General features: G+C 38.7%; 1 protein-coding gene across 1 annotated transcript; it reads right to left on the bottom strand.

Annotated features, from left to right (window-relative positions):
* Positions 1–1,081: 1,081 nt before the first annotated feature.
* Positions 1,082–15,954, bottom strand: sdcbp2 (syndecan binding protein (syntenin) 2). Its single transcript, XM_026368131.1, has 9 exons — positions 15,807–15,954; positions 11,725–11,776; positions 11,196–11,292; positions 8,216–8,316; positions 7,195–7,359; positions 5,856–6,031; positions 4,584–4,755; positions 3,561–3,652; positions 1,082–2,634 (listed from the first exon to the last, which is right to left on the bottom strand). The coding sequence occupies exons 2-9, from the start codon at positions 11,773–11,775 to the stop codon at positions 2,580–2,582; spliced, it is 909 nt and encodes a 302-aa protein (XP_026223916.1). The 5' UTR covers position 11,776; positions 15,807–15,954; the 3' UTR covers positions 1,082–2,579.
* Positions 15,955–17,093: the final 1,139 nt, after the last annotated feature.

Below are 17,093 nucleotides of genomic sequence, written 5' to 3' on the forward strand. Positions count from 1 at the left end.
AAAACGGATTCATAAACATTCAGAGAATGAAAATATTGCTTTGAAACTACTGATTTGAAAATTACAACAGCTTTTGTTGACATTTTAATCTTTTTTTGCACAAGTATGTGATAAAAGTAGTAAAAGTAAATGAAGCAATATCCTGTTTGCGTAAGATGGTGACCTCGTGTTTAAGGAGACTACAGGGGCTCTGTATTCAACAGTTTCTTGTTTTGCCTTAATATGTTTGTCACACGTTGGTTTAGAGGCCTGTGTTATATTTTTATGTCTTCGCTGTCCTAACAGGCTTCGATAAATACAATCAAATTATTAATCCTGTTATGCATTAAACTTCTAAATGTAATTTAGATGTAATTAGATGTTTGATGGATAACGGCATTATATCCCACAGTGTCCCTGTGGAATTCCCCATTTGAAATGCTGCAGAGGATCCAAATTGGATTTTCTTCCACTCCATCTTTGCCATATAACACTTGATCAAATGATTATTGCAATTTCCAAAGAGGCCACTGTCACAAGTGCTCCACACTTCCCTTGCTAAGTGAGGGACACTTGTAGCTGACGGCGACTCTTTTCCATTTGTCCCATAATACACCTGAACTTCCAGCTGTAGTGTAAAGTTGAGTTTATCGTTACACTCACGATGCTGAATCTTTCTTGGGGAGGTGGTTTCGGGAGTGTTTGGCTTTTCTTTTAGTCGCAATTTGAATGTTTGTAATTTTCTGCTTTATTACTCGTCAGATTGTCCGTGTTCCATAGACTGTGTAATAAGTAATGTATACAGAGGTTATACCAAGTCCTCCAACATCCTGTCACTGAGGACGTTCATTGTATAGTAATTCAGCTGACATCATAAATATCTACAGATAACGTATTGTAAATTAACTATTTTAATGGCAATAGTAGTGTGTACAGTAAAAGACATTAGGCTGTTTCTCCATTGACACTCTCACCAGACTGTATGAAGAAAAACCTGATATTAAACCGCATGGAGGAAACATTTGTTTTTATGTGTGTTTACCTGAATCTTACGTCTGTGGATGCTCTTCTCCAGTGTTGTAGACGACAAACACTACGAAGCTAATGTGAACGGAAAGACTCTTTATTTGTTTTACAATATTATCTCGGTTACATTCGTATATAAACTTTTAGATTTTTTTTTTCCTAGCATTTTTTTACAGAATGAGTGACACTTAGCAGATTGCATACCTAGAAAATTAAAGGAATACATGCATCCAAACTTGAACAGCATTAAAAGGAGAGATTTTACAGAAGTAGAAATTCACAACTGTGAGCTCTGCACAGTCAACGAAGGAATTTACAGAGGGAAATACTCTCACATTTAGCAGTAGGAGAGCAGGTTCATTGTCTAAACCCACAGTGTGGAATTAAAATGTGTTTAGATGATTTTCAGCATTGAAGTTGAGCAGTTTCTTTAGTTAATATACAACTTTGTTTTCATGAGTTCTCATAAGATGAGGCACCACGAGCACAATAAGAAGAAAAAAAAAAAAGCACAACAGCAATTAGACCCAACTGTCGAAACAGATACAGGAAAGACAACCTCTTAAAAGGTAGTGGAAAGTGCACTTAGTGGGTCCCCCCCCAGCACAGACCCTGTCCAAACAAAGACCAACAATTCCTTAGAAAAGTGTAGATTGAAGTTCAAACACTCGCACTGGGATCTTGCTTATTTGTGCCTTTTACTTAATCATAGTTTGTGGTCAGGACCAAGTCCCAGCTGCATAGGGCGACAAATATCTACTGCCGTCCCCTTCCCTACACTGTCCCCTGGAATGTGTTTCCAGTACCTACAAAGTCAGCACATCTCGGTCTGATCACGTTTCTTGCAGATTCAGAAAATGTGGTGCAATGATACCGGAGATATAGCGCCATCTCCTGGAATAAGTGGAAACGTTAGGTGTCAACCAAAAGAAAAATAAACCTTAAACTGAAATCAACACTAATTACTACAAAGATCTCTTTAACTACAACCTCTTAGTTTTACTGGCCCTGTGAAAATACCTGTACACTGAAATCTAGAACAAAGTCAGCAAACTTTCACAAATGTTGGTTGAGCTCAGATTGTTTATGTACACACTTTAGGGGCCAAGTGCAGGGACTGAGAGTGCAGCTGTAATGTACATGTTAGGGCTCTGATGACCAGCCATTGTCTGTTACAGCATTTTGACGAAACATCACATGCCAGACTGAGGAGGAAGCTCTGGACTCATGATCGTGAGCATGGCTTTAAAAAAAATATTTTGTATTGTTTTTGATTTTAAATGAAAAACATGGCAAACAAAATAAACATGGAATACTTAGACTAAAAGGTTAACATAAAAAGTACTGATGTCAACAGAGATGAGGAAAATATAGAAAATGTAACGTACGTACAGAACAGAAGAAAAAGGCATTTCAAGATTATGTTAAATAGGAGAAATGGCGAAAGTATGATTGCGATGTAGGAGGTTTGGTATGAAGATGGAGAGAGAGAGCGCTAAAGATATGAGTGATAGAGAGTAAGAGATTCTCTGTATTGTAGACATCCTGACAGTTCACAGTCCTCCTTCTGGTCTTCACACTTCTGGGACAGAGTGATCCATGGCTGACCGCAGGAGACCAGAAGACATCCTAGAAAATGAAACCACAGCATTAAGCTCGTCAGTTAATGGGATCGTTAAAAACCCTCTGTAGTTCAGATCACTTCAGCCGTTTCAGACATGCACTTATCTAGACAGTATCTGGAGATGCTGCATGTGAGAATGTTCATTTCCCATGCAGTTGCCTCTTTGCCTTAAACAGACTTGAACCAACTAGCTTTCGAGTACAAAGTTTAATAGGTTGAGTGTTGACGGCATTTCTATCATTTGACTGGCTGATTTGTTTCTGCTCAGAAAGTGCCAGAGCGGACAGATGTCTATCTACAGTGGTTAGAAACAGTATTTGTATATTATGCAAGATGTAATTTACAGGTTTCCATCAAGCTGAGAGTATCTAGGTATTATCTAGCCTTTATGACGTAAAGGAAATGTTTTCAAATCCAGCACAGGCAGCTTTGTCTGCAAACAGGAAACACGACTGGGTTAGTCTGTAATGTCAGCGTGAATCCAAAAGAACCAGAACTGAAAGGGAACAATGGACCATTTAGTCAGTTTGTGAAACCAACCACAGGTGTGACGTCCCTGAGGAAGGTCCAGTTCAATTCCAGAGCCTCATTTAAACGGTGTCCGTCATCTTTCACAATGACGTGCTACAGTAAACTGTGTTGCATTATGGAATCGTCAAGGAGCCGCATCACTAATGACAACAGTGAGACTGAGTATGTGAGGAAAAAATCGGAGTTTCTTTACGTGCTGAGGTTTTAATGCTTCAAGTCCCAGTCAAAGTTGTTATAGATGGATATCTGCAGCTGTTGGTATCAGACCCTCTGTCAATACCAGAATGCAAGTTTGTTTACCACATGACCTCACCTGCAGGATTACCTGTGCACCGATTCAATTAGACAAGATTAATGATACGCTAATGGCACTAGATTAGATAAAATGTTTAAGACCTACCTTTTAATCATGTGCTCATAGATGAACTTCGGCATGATGGTGATGGTCATGGCGTTTGGAGAAGTGGTCAGAATATCCTTGATCTGGGAATCCTGGGATTTTGACGCAGGAAAACAGACGTCAGAATCTCATGTAGTTAATGAACAAAAGCACATTCATATTTGATATTGTTAGGAACAGAGCATGGTGCTAAGAAAAGAAATGCTGTGTTTCTATTTGCAAAACTAAAAGTAAGTCTCAAAGTGTCTTTTTACAGAGAATCGCGTGCTGTAGTCGTCAAAGAAGAAAATACAGAAGTAAAACAACTTTGTGTGAGCAAAAAGAAACACAGCACAAAGGGCCGTCCATTATACATTGTACTTTGTAGTGCAGAGTTTTGATTCACCCCCCATAAAAATTTACTTTCCATGTAACTAGAACTCTAGTTTGATCCACAGTAATCATGACACAGACTTGACTATTACACATGTGGTGATGACTAACAACAGTTGTCAGGGAAGCTTCGAGTTATTCAGAAATTAGAAAATGTCTGGTGGTAAATAATTTCTCTAGATCAGTGTGTAAGATTAAAGATAACAGCTTTTGCTTTTTTTTTTTTTTTTTTTAATAATTCCCTGACATCTTCTATCCTAACTCAAAACAAATGTAAAACCTCACAGGACCAACATAACTACCAGTACAGGAAACTACTAATTAGGCACTGCTGATACATACGGGGGAAAGAAAACTAGCAACTAACAATTAATTTAATTTGTTTAATTGAAAATTAAACAAACGTGGAAGTGCACTTACTTCTAATTGCTGCACATTCCCATGTGTTATAATATTCTGTTATTATGGGAACAGCCGTCCCGGTGCAAACTTAAAATCCGCCGCCAAACATTACATGAGAATCACAAATTTTCTACATTTATTCTAATTTTTTAAATTTTCTCTCAACTGACACAATGCAAGATCAATTAGGTTTGTATTGTATAGGTATTAATGAACATTACAGGAAGAAGAAAAAAGAGAGAGGCTGACCTTAAGTCCAATAACGTTTTGTCCATTGATTTCGCAGATGTAATGTTCAGTCAGGAGGCCGTTGCGAGCGGCAGACGCATCCTTGACCAGGGAGGTGATTTTACCGGACTTGTAGATGAAGCCCACATGTCCTGAGCTGTCTTTGTGCATGGTGACGGTGCGCTGAAAAGGCCTAGAGACACACACAGGAAGGGTTAGTGAGCTAAAGGTGAACATCTTTTGTTGTAAACAACCTAGTGTTGAGGCTCCTAAGAACAACTTGCAAAGTACCACAATTCCTGTAAATGTATAATTATCATAAAACAGAAGTCCCAGCAACAGACAGGAAAATACAGCCAAATGGAGAGCTGAGTAGCAAACTGCAAGTGATGGCACAGCCAGCAGAGGGAGCCAAACATTTGCACTTTGATGGAGATGCAATGAAACTGCAAACGAACAAAACAGAAAATGTCCTTATTTATACTGTAGATTTCTAATGGTAATAACTATGTTTATAACTTGTATAATATGAGACTTAAACTGCTCAGCTTATCAGGTAGCAGCCCAAGTCCAACTAACTACTTTTTTCGTTTGACTCTAACTTGAGGTAATACAGTAAAAATTGGCGTGTAAATCCTTCCACAATTCTGACCATTTAAAGCGTATATGATATTAAGCAGTTTATGACAATGTTAAACCATACTTGCTCCATTTCATGTGAGAGACAGATGATGTCTACAATCCTCCGTTTCTGCTCTACATCTTTATGTCCATTACATAATACACTGCCTGTCCAAAAAAAAAAAGTCACCACCTGAATTTAACTAAGCAAATAGGTAATTGAATAATTACTGCATGGATGATTATGTTTCAGCTGGTAACAAGTTATTTAACCCTAACTAATGCAGTAAGTAGCTTCTTATTTCCTAAACAACCATGTCTGAAGACACATCCTGTGTTCGAGAAAAAGATGTTAATCTGTTTCAGAAGGGTCAAATTATTGGCATGAATCGAGCAAAGAAAACATCAGATCATTAAATTGTGAAAGAGTGGATACTAACTGTGCAGTGCTGTTCAAGTTTTTTTTTTCCCCTTACAGCAGAAAGAATCCATAACTAGCCAAGCACTTTTCAGCTGTGTTAAGTAAAGACCGATTCTTCTGTAGTACCTTGTGATGCTGTCTAAACAACGTTGGTACAATGGTCAAACTGGAACGAACAATAGGTCCTGATTAAATGTTTAGGAAACATTGTGAGAATCGGTTAAAATCCTCCGTGTATCATCACTCCTCACCTGTCCCTGACCACGAGCTCGATGCGGGTCTCGGCCGCAGCCTTCAGGGCTTTGTGAGCCTTGTCTACGCTCCAGCCAGCACAGTTCTGCCCGTTGATCTGAAGGACCTGGTCTCCAAAACGCAGCCCAGCCAGAGCCGCAGGGGAGTTAGCCTGCACCAGCTGCACAAACACTCCCTGTGAGAGGAAAGAGGAAACTGATAAAAAATTCCAAATGAGTCCATGGAATAGAGGAAAAGAGGGCAGAGATGGAGGGACAGAGAGACAGACAGTGGAGAGAGAAAAAAAGAAGTGACTCGAGAGGAGGGGGGTAAGGATGCAAACAGGAAAGAGGACATTAAATGTTCATTAAAAAGAAAGAAGAAGAGAAACGATACCAATAATGATTATTGATAATTTGTTATAATAAAAACACAAAACGGGAACAACCCAGTGCTCATGTTTAAGACCTGGCAAGTTTACTTAGAAAATCTTTTTAGTTAGAATCATATAGAAAACACAACAGTTGTCTCCTCTTTGGATGCTCCAGTATGTGAGTCTCTCCTTTTACTGCAGCCTCTAATAAACGCTGTACAAATCCTAAGTGTGATGAGTCCTTATTGATTATCAGTTCTCTGAATCTCCTGAAGGACTGCCCACTGTATTAGTACAACTCAATATAAAATAAATTATTAACCATGTTTAGGAGCATGTTGGCCGGTAGCACAGCATTCACTGTGTTTTCTTTCTAGATTTTAATGCATTATTGCTCTGACAAACATTTTTATAGTTGCTAGATTTAGATGTTGCACTAATTACAGCCAATTAACATTTTTCTTAAGTAACTAAGTACATATTTACTTTACTGGAGTATTTCTGTTATATTTTGCTTTTACTAATACTCCACTACAAATCGGAGTAAAGTGCTGTTCTTTTAATCAGTTCAGGATTTACCCTCCTAACACTATATGAGGGTTGTGTTTACCAACTGCTGTTTTAGTTCCACTGTCAGTAGGTAACAACACATTTCAGTCTGAGATTTCACCTCTGAGAATTTGTCAAACTAATCTGAACTAGATTTTGTTATTAACAGTAAATTGAATTAATTGAATTAAATGATGCATGATGGGAGGGGAGGGGAAGATTTATAATAAATAAATATCAAGATTAGAAATGACACCTCCACCCAAAAACGTAGTCAAAATCTGTAGTGATCAACATGTTGGTTTACATTGAGCTCTAGATAAAGAATTAAACAGTTTAAAGAGTTTGACCTAAATCTGAACAGGAAAGAGGAGTGTGGATTTCAGTCAGGGCTGAATAAATAATGCAGGTGTCTGAGTCTGTGAGGTTTGACTCACGTTGTCGATGGCCCTGAGCCGTAGTCCCACTTTCCCATCCTGGTCCTTACAGAGGATGACTTCTCGCAGCCCTGGGCGGATCTCTGCCCTCCTTATGCCGACATCTGCACCTGTCACCGGCCGCACCATGCCCCCCACACCTGAGAGGGAGGGCAGTGCCACTTGCTGTGGAGGTGGAGGGGCCAGACAGTAAGAAAGGTAAGGAAGTGTTGAGGTGAGTGAGAAAGAGGTAAGAAGTAGAAAAGATTAAAGAGTAATGTTACATTAAAACTCAGCTTGAGATAAAAAGGAATGCTGCATCAAATAGAGACATGTGGGAGGATTCAATATCATCTCCTCCTCCACCACTGAACGAGATCAGGAATGCTTTAGGTGCTGCTTTTGAAACCATCTAAATGCTTTGCACTAAAAATGAGGAAAAAAATGTAAAATAAAATTACAAAAATACTAGTAAAGGTGAAGATATCAGCAAATGGCAGAGAACACAGATGGTTGAATGCCAGCTGACAAGTTTGGGTGCTGTGAGAGCCTTGACATCTGCAGAATCCCCACAAATACATACACAAAAACATACACACAGTTGGAAGGGAGTGAAGAGCTCACACCCTCCCACACAGTGCTCCAGGCCTGCAGTGAGTCATTCAGTAATGTGGATCTCCAGGAACACAGTACTGTTGTCCTTAAATACATCTACAGTTCATGGCTCATTTCTTTTAAAAATAAAATAAAAAAAACTAATTACAGAAGGCTGAAGGAGAACAGAATTTTATAACTATTGTGTTTCTTAATAAAAATATAATCTCAAACAGGCTCTGTCTGACTGTAAGCATGACCTTGAAAAAAATATTTCTGACTGAGCATGCACCTGAAAATAGACGTGGACCCACAGTATATCTATGGGCTCAATATTTGTTGGCTTAGACTTGAGTACTGTGTGACTATGAAAATTCACAGGCCATCAAATTCATAATTTGCATCCCAGCATTAGGAGAACACTCATCCACACAGCAATAACACTTACATTATCAGCCACAGGCATCAGGGCCAGGTTCCTCTGGACTTCATCGCTGTTGAGGGCCAGGCCCATGTAGTCTCCCAGCTCCTCCAGATTTGGGTACAAACCTAAGAGCATGGAGAGACGGGGGGAAGAAAAAGGAGGAAGATGGATGGAAAAGGCAGTCGAGAGAAGGAGAAAGAGAAAAAGGTTGCATGAGGAATAAATAAAAACATAAATGCTAATCTACTTCTATGGCTTCTCTTAGTATTATCACTAACATTTGAGGACATTTGCTCCCCATCAGATGGTACATTTTAGATCAGCTGTAACAACATTGTTATATTAACCAAATCTAAGTAGACTTTTTAGCTGATATCATTCTTTCCTATGCTTCATATTTTATTCATGTGGATTACAGCAGGGACATGTTGGAGCTACACTGAGCCACCTGATGGTAGACTATTGGTTTTGAGTGTTTGTCTTCTGTCTGTTTAAATATAACAAATATATACAAAGCTATAGTATAGTATATAGTTATACTGAAATAAAACGTGAATGCACATTGATAATGTATTGTAGGTAGCTGGTCAGGTAATTCAGACACTCAACACCTCCATCTCATCTGTAAGAAACCGTTACAATAAAGTTTGGACATCCTGTTTTACTGTCTCCTGTCCACTCTACTATTTGTCCCCCGTCTCGCTTGCCTGCATGACTGAATCACTTTTCTGGGAACAAAATGTTTCCGTTTGTCCTTGTAGCAGAGCAACAGTTACTGCATTTATCCTGGCAAAGCTAACAGAAAGGACAAGTAAGGTAAGTAGTCAGAGGTAGGAAAATAAGCATCAGCTAAATCAGCCGTACTGGCACACATGAATATGCTTGCTAGTCAGCTATTTAGAATTTCCCATGATGTTCTCCAAGTCTGCTATTTTGGTTCATGTATGTGCAGTTCTGAGTGAGGTGGAATATAGATCAGAAGGTGTGTTAATTAATAAATACACATTCACATCACTGGTCTCATCTCTGAAACAGCTGCACCAATCCCAGGGATGCATCAAGACAGCCCAACCAATAAAGAAACAGGTTATTCTTCTTCTACTTTTTACACCAATGGTGCAATGGTCAACACAACAGAAGTTGCTAGATATGGCAGTTTAAATGTGTGTGTGTTAAATGCACTTTTGAGAAAGATATGTATATATACATTTACAGAAAAAACATATTTGACAGTATTAATGATCAGTTTTTCTGCTCCAGTCAAACTACCTCAATATTGTTTAAGGGATAATTCACTTATCAAATCACAAAATGTGCCTCAATAAATCAGATATACACAAGATGAGGTCATGAGAAACATGCACCCTCTTAATGATGGATATGTGTGGTGGACATGGTAGAGTCAGGTCTAATCAAGTCCTCATTAACGAGTCCAATCAAAGTCAATAATACAACATATTATGTTGTATATGTGATTTTCTTTGTGTCAATAACACAGACAATGGTGCACAATGATTGTATGAGGTGGAAGTCAACATGCTTTGAGGAAGTCACTTAGACCACATATGAACTCCACCTAAGCAATCAGAAGTCACCCACTGCACAGTTACATGTGACAGCTCTGATCGTGACACAGGAAGGAAAGGAAGGAGGAGAAACACACCCACGAGTTGTCCAAACAGAAAAAGTACAAATAACAGAAAACCACAGATCCTGATTCATCCTGCACTCCTACACTAGTAGGTCCTAATAAAAAGACACTGTTTTGATTTCAGATGTTTCAGAAAACTGGGAATGATTAGTCTTTTCTGTTTCTGTCTTTTTCCACTCACTTATTTCCTCCTTTTGAGTTTTCCTGTTTCATCACAGACTCTTTAACTGACCTCTCCCACATATGTTCACAGGGGCAAAAAAATGCTTGTTGGTTTGCAAAGGAACTCTGTGTTTTTATTCAACTCAGTTTTTAGTTAGCGGGTTTTGCAGTTTATCCCTTTTGGAAACCAAACCCTTAATTCCAAATGAGAGAGTGAATGAGGACTTGGATTCCTAAAATTCAACTATCTGATTCTCAGATTTGAATCTTGTGTCACCAGAAATATTGGACAGGAAGACAAAAAGGTCAAGTCAATTGCAGCAATGAGAACTGACAGCCCGTCCCCGTCCACTTTCACCTCCCCATCTCTCTCTCTCTCTCTCGCTTTCTCTTTCTCCATCAGGAGAACAAACATCTCCGATCTCTCCCCTATGATCACCCCTTGCTCTCCCCCCTCCTTCCTCCTTTCAAATCAGCTCCTCCTCCTCTCTCTTTCTCCCATCATGCCCTGTCCCAGAGCAACTGCCAGGGCCAGTCTCCATGGTGACTCACAGCTAGTTCTGCATAGGTAAAAACAAAAGACCAAAATCCCACGGGACTTTGCAACCAAACAGAGAATAGGGAAGCAGAGTGAGTGAGACAATGGGGAAAGGAGGAAAAGTGGGTGAAAACAGACCGAAAAGGTGTGTTCTCAAATCTCTGAATAGAACCCTGTCTATCTTTTACCCACTGTTATTCTTTTGTAGATGCCTCGTCGTCTTTCTTTTCTTCAATCTGAGTATGGATTGCTGCAAAGTTCAGTCTACCTTCACACAGACACAAATCCTTGAGCAGAAATAGAGTCACAGACACAAAGAAAAAGAGAGAGGAAGCATAGCTTGTGTGGGGGCCCATTTACTCTAGCTATTGTCAAAAGACCCCATAACTCCTCCTCCTACCCCAGTCCCCTCACTTCATGTCTTTAATCACCCCCGATACTATACTTCTTGTGTTGCTCTTCAAAGACCACCCACACACCGACACCATTGTCCAAGAAATAAGAAAATGGGAGCAGATATAAGTGAAGGTCTTTCTGCTACATGTCAGAGAAATGTTTTGGCTAATTTGGCAGAATGTGTGTTACACGTTTGTAACACAATAGAGGGATGAAATACTTTCTTAAATCATTTCAACCATGTATTTTACACTCACTTGATCCTGGCATCCCAGCAGTAGGAGGCTGTGGCTGGTATGTTCCTTCAGTGATGGCTGGCATGGGGGTGGTGGTCTGGGCAAACTGGGCCTGGGCCTAGAAAGCAATTGCAGGCAGCAGTGAAGTAGAAGTTAACTTATATGTTAAATGGTTGAATGACACACTACTGTGTCCGTGTCGTTCCTGTTCACTTGAGTTAAATTGGGTGACTCATGAAGGACAGATTAAACAAATCAAACCAGCCTGAAGTAAATATATTCTGACTTTGGATCCAATATTTCCCATGAAGCTACCAAATGGTATTTTTTATTATTTGTATTAACCTTTCTTTAAAACATTCTTCTATGACTCTGTTTTCATAGGCTGTGTAATACACATGAAAACTACACTGAACGTCACATGTAAAGTCAGTGGTATTTTCCTTTAGTGCAAGTAAAAAGGACAGCAAAAATATTATAGTCATCTACAGACCTAATCACCTCTAGATAAATGGTGCTGTCTAAAATCAATTTAGCCTAACACGCTCACCTTGATGACCTTGTCGACCTTGAGGTCCTCGAGGGATGGATACAGGGACATCCTGAGGAGAAAACACAAACAGCCGTGAGTGAAAGACCTTGAGAAAAGGAGAATGACATGGCTGTAAGAGACAACAACCCAGCCATATATATAAGTATGCCTCACCAGACTACTGTCTGGGATGTTCTCATATTACCTTAATGTCATCCATTACTTTCGAACTCCATTAAGCATATTTATAATAACATTGAATCTGATTCCCTATGATGTGTATTCGATGTAAATTACACTCAGGATCAAAACCACATCTGTAGGTGAATGTAGGTGCATTTAGCCACATGCAGGTCACTGTTTTGGTTTTCAGGACTGTCAAAACCAAAATAGTGTTATTTACTAAACCAACATTAAACGGCATGGAGATGAAATAAAGAGTGACTAGTGAAGAACGTGCGGTGATCAAAGAGTCAGATATTATCCCTAGAAGGTGGCACCACAAATACCAGGTAATGCATGACTTGCACTTGTCAAATAACCTTTTAATTTTCAAGCAAATTAATATGCAAATGCAGTGTGTGAAGTAAGAAGACAGTGTCCGTAAGTGAATAAATGGGTACAACTGCCTTTGATTTCAGAGCTGAAGCATAGTGGAAAATTAATCAGCAACTACTCTGATAACTGAATTGATAACTGGATGACGGTTGAAAGAATAAACATCTTCCCGACATTTTACTACTGCCTAAAAATAATAATCAGCAGCTAAAATACCAATAAAAATACCTGTTAGATGCAGCCTGAGTTTACTGGTTTAGGAACATGGCACATGACTCATTTTCTTAAACCTAGAAATTGTTACCACATGGAATTCAGATTTCCCACAATATGTTCTGTGCTATCATACTGCCCAGCCACATTTACAGAAAGCATTTATGAGAAGGACAAATATATCTAAGATAAGTCCATCCAAAGGCCAGAAAAGGAAAGCTCACAGAAAACCTTTCCATAGAAACACAGTTTAGCAATGGCAACAAAGCTCCAGAAATAGAACAGCAGCACAAAATGCCACAACACGTCAGCTAATGGACAAACAAGCACAGAGACTGTCAGTAATGTTTGTGTACAGCACAGGAAAAAATAATAGGGGCACTTATTTTGATGCATGTCATGACTTTGTGACTTCACAGTAGTCATTTTGGCCCGGCATCAAGTCTTCTTATCTTATCTCTCGATCTAACACTAGGTGAACCCAGGGTGTTAAAGTGTGTGTTGAGTTTGAGCTTTATGTATTGTTCTACATGACGAACATATCACATGTCACAGTACTGGATGAGAGGAGGACAGAGGGCATACAGGAAGTAAGAAATATTAACTATTTTAACTCTAAAGCTCAGCAGAACATCCACACGGTTGTCATGATCACATTTTCTGTTGACGTTCAGTGACATTACACTGAAAAACATTTGGGATGTGCATACAGCTGAGGAAGGACAAACTGCCACAAAATATAATGGAGGAATAAGCATCAGTAGATGGGAAAATACAAGAACAACAGCACGACAATGGGTAATGTCTTTCTGGATACCATAATGTTAAAGGACAATTTCAAGGGCACAATTTGAACTCCCCTGTGATTTTGATTTAACCAAGACTAGTCTAAGAAAAACTCATTACTAAGGCATGTAAATAAAAGCATGCCGCAGTGAGAGGAGTCAGCTGACTGAGATTATGCTCACCACTGCATGAATGAACAGGTCGAGACACGTGACAAAAGAATGATAGATAATAAATAACAGTGCATTTGAGTCCATCATCTGTTTATGTAAATACAACTTGTGAATTATTTTGTCTATGTATACACCAGTCGTCGCTTTCCTAGCTGTCATTCCCTTCTTTCTCGTGTGTTTTCTGTCCAACTGTGCTGTCAAATAAAGTATACATACACCAAATCCCACTGTTTTCTCTCCTGTTATTTTTACTATCAATTAATGTATTCATATTTTCTGATTAATGTATAGAATTGTAATTTACAGACTACATGATGGTTTCTTCAAATGTTGTTTTATCTCACCAACAATAAAGAAAGCCAACGTATTCCTTTTATTATTTATATTTCTCATATTATTTAACAAGAGACAAGAAAAACCATATAATATTAACAATTGAGAAAACTGAACGGTATAAAAAAAAAAAAAAACTTAATTGACTAAACCAAATACTGACTACTCATAGCAGCTGTACTTCTTTAGTCCCACAACTAAAGTCAAAGGTATAGTCTAATGATGAGCAGAAAGCTAGAAAGGCTAAACGAAATGATGAATATAACGACAATGACAAAGAAACTGTTCTTAATTTCGACTGATCGTGTCTTGTTCCTAAAAATAAAAGCGAAAATACCAAATAATGATCTGAAAAAGCAGTGACTGCACTCTCTAATCTTTGTCAACCTTTGCCTTTTACTTCACTATTTACAAAACTAAGTTCTCTACCAGCCACCCTGTGAAGCATGTGTGTCTAAATCACAAGACGTGAACACTCGAGGACAAATGAGGAACAGAAAAATAATAAGTGGAGGATGAACCTCCAAAATCAATATGAAAAACAAACTCATTCAGTTTAATACTGATTTGCCTCTCGTGTCATTTCATGTCATGTAAATAAATATAACACACCTACCATCGCAAAAATTAGTGCATGCTGACATGGCATGTAAAAAGTGGTCAGATATATTGCCAAACATCTATTTTGACACAAGTAAACGGAAACTTCACAGTCTCCCAAAAGTAAGTGAATCACTCTGACCACAATCACATTAGTGTGACATCTCCCTCTTCAGCTACTCCAGCCACTACTCTATTCAGCTATTCTCAGTCCTCACAGACAAATGCATCATTGTTTTAGTGGACACACAGAGGCATTTAATACCTCTAGTGTTTACTTTTCAGCTGTGTTTGTTTGCTCGCTTTATATTCCTCCCTCACTTGGACGGACAGGCTTGAGTTAGAAGTGGAAAACATTTGCGCTTGGGCAGTCTTTTACAGTGACATGACCTAATCCTAATCCTTGAGTCATAACTGCAGTTCACATTAAGGAAGGAGGTTTTAAATGTTATGAGGAATCTCCTACACTTGTATACAACAATCAAACAATCATTTAACAGAAATGGGGACAGAATTATTTCCTTTACTGAGAGCAGTTTAACTATTTTGCTACCCAACCTGTATTTAGTAAACCGAAAGCTTTGCTAGAAACTGGAATGGAAGGACTAACTTCAGTGAGCCTGAACGAATTGGTTAGATACAAGAATGTGGCCTTCTTGGCAGCTTATTCCGGTCTATTGGCAATGCTGGGAAACTGACGGAGGGAGTGAGAAGGAAGAGAAGGACTGACAAAGATAAAAAGGAACACAGGGCTGCACTGCTTTGACTTGACCCACACCCTCTCTACTGCACCCATTGAGTGATCCACATAATAATTACTGACCAGAGATCAGATATATCATATAATGTTAGTTCAAATGGTAGAGACATGTTAGAGACAAATAACATATGGTTAATATGTGTAAACAGCCACCATCAGCTGGGTTAGGGTTAGGGTAAAAACTGGGCTCAACTGAGCTCCCTTATTTATTACAGATAAGTCAGCTGTGGCATTGTCTTGATATTCAAATGGTAAAACAGACATCTTATGTTAAGTATATTTTAATAATGATAAGAAGAGTAAACATGTCTATGATGTTCTATGCTACCTCATTAAATATTGCGAGTCAACGTTAGCTAACATAGCTTACTTTACAGCCATAAAAAATGAATCTAACATCATTTAAAAGCTAAATCTCACACAGTCACAACATCGAATAATAACCGTTTAAGGCTACGGTGAAATGAGAGCAAACTAAAATGATTATGAAAAGCAAACACAGCAGACTGAGAGGCTAACTACACCGTCTTTGTTCCGACTCGAGCGGCAGGGAAGCACTGAGCTAAAGCTAACTGTAACGTTAGCCGTAACGTTAGCTCGCTAGGTAAACGAAACCTGGATGTAGCCGCTACCGCTGGGGAGGATTTGTTAAAACAGCGGCACAGAAACAGCCTCACCTTCAATTTCTTGGTTGTAAAATCTGCTTAAGCGTCCAGACAGCAGCCCACTGGCTTATTTCTCTGTATTTTCGGTGTCCGACGCTCCGACGCTAAAACGGTACTGAGGGGAATTCTGGAGAGTGATGTCACTGCTGGCTTCCTGGTCGTCGACGTCGCGTCAATCAAGGCTGACGTCATACGCCACGCCTCGTTTCGGCCACGTAAACTTTGACCCACGTTTAGTGCTCCCAGATCTTGTGATCAGTGACCTAGTTGGATATTTTACCTTAGTAAAAAGCTGTTTGTGTCTCTAACATGTGCTGTAAGTACAAAAATAATTCACAACAAAATGTTCGATTCCCCGGGACAGCTGATATTAAAAGTGGTACAAAAATAAACAAAATAGTTTTTCAACTATTCATCTAAACACAGAAGTCTAACTTACATTATGATTTTGAGCTTCAATTATCAATCAGACCTGTGAGACAGGGTTGAATGCTCTGATAAATCCAGTATATATTAATAACAGCAATTAATAAAACAAACAAACAAACAAGTTCATTTATTTTATTGCTAAAATAATAGTTAGACTTCTGTGTTTAGATGAATTATTTCTAGATGTCACAAATGAAAATCTATGTTCATTAAATATATTAAATACTACAGAATTTGTGCTGCTGTTATGAATATGAACATTGAGTCTATATTTATATAGATATGTCCTTTTAGGCCATAGGAAAAAAACACTGCAGTAATTAGCATCAGTGTGTAAGCTCGCTGAAATACCAAAAGTACTCAATATGCATGTTATGTAGAATTATAATTAATATAATTATAAAGCAGATATTGCCATTTTTAGATACTTTATGTAAATGAGTACCTCTTGTAACATCTTGTTTGTACAAAAGTGTTGAATTATCCTTGAAAAGCTCATTTATGTTCATTGTTTGTTGGACACTGTTATCAGTACAGAACTAGTGGTTGTGGGTCTTCAGGGGATGCGGTGGAAACAGAGGAGCTAGACGCATGATGTGAAACCTTGTTAATAAATAAGTTCACTAGTTAATTCTTTTTGTCAAACTAACCTACCCTCAGACATAACAATGAAACAAGATTTATTCAAACAGGCTCCTCAAGTTTGGAGCAGCACGCAGCATAATGAAACACACACGGTTTGATTATAAACTAGCCAAAGTGGGAAGCTACCCAAGAATCTCAAACTCCCAGACAGAAGTTGAGTGGATGTCAGTTTCTTTTTTTGTAATTTGACTACGTACTACGTTATGCTCAGTGGAGGTTTTATGT

Source organism: Anabas testudineus, chromosome 7 (assembly GCF_900324465.2).
Source record: "Anabas testudineus chromosome 7, fAnaTes1.2, whole genome shotgun sequence".
NCBI lineage: Eukaryota > Metazoa > Chordata > Actinopteri > Anabantiformes > Anabantidae > Anabas > Anabas testudineus.

Coding starts and splice junctions, on each gene's coding strand:
- sdcbp2 (XM_026368131.1), bottom strand. CDS start 11,775: ATGTCCCTGTATCCATCCCTCGAGGACCTCAAGGTCGACAAGGTCATC. Junction 11,293..11,724: donor AGGTCGACAAGGTCATCAAG/GTGAGCGTGTTA, acceptor ATTGCTTTCTAG/GCCCAGGCCCAGTTTGCCCA. Junction 4,756..5,855: donor GAGCTCGTGGTCAGGGACAG/GTGAGGAGTGAT, acceptor GTGTGTCTCTAG/GCCTTTTCAGCGCACCGTCA.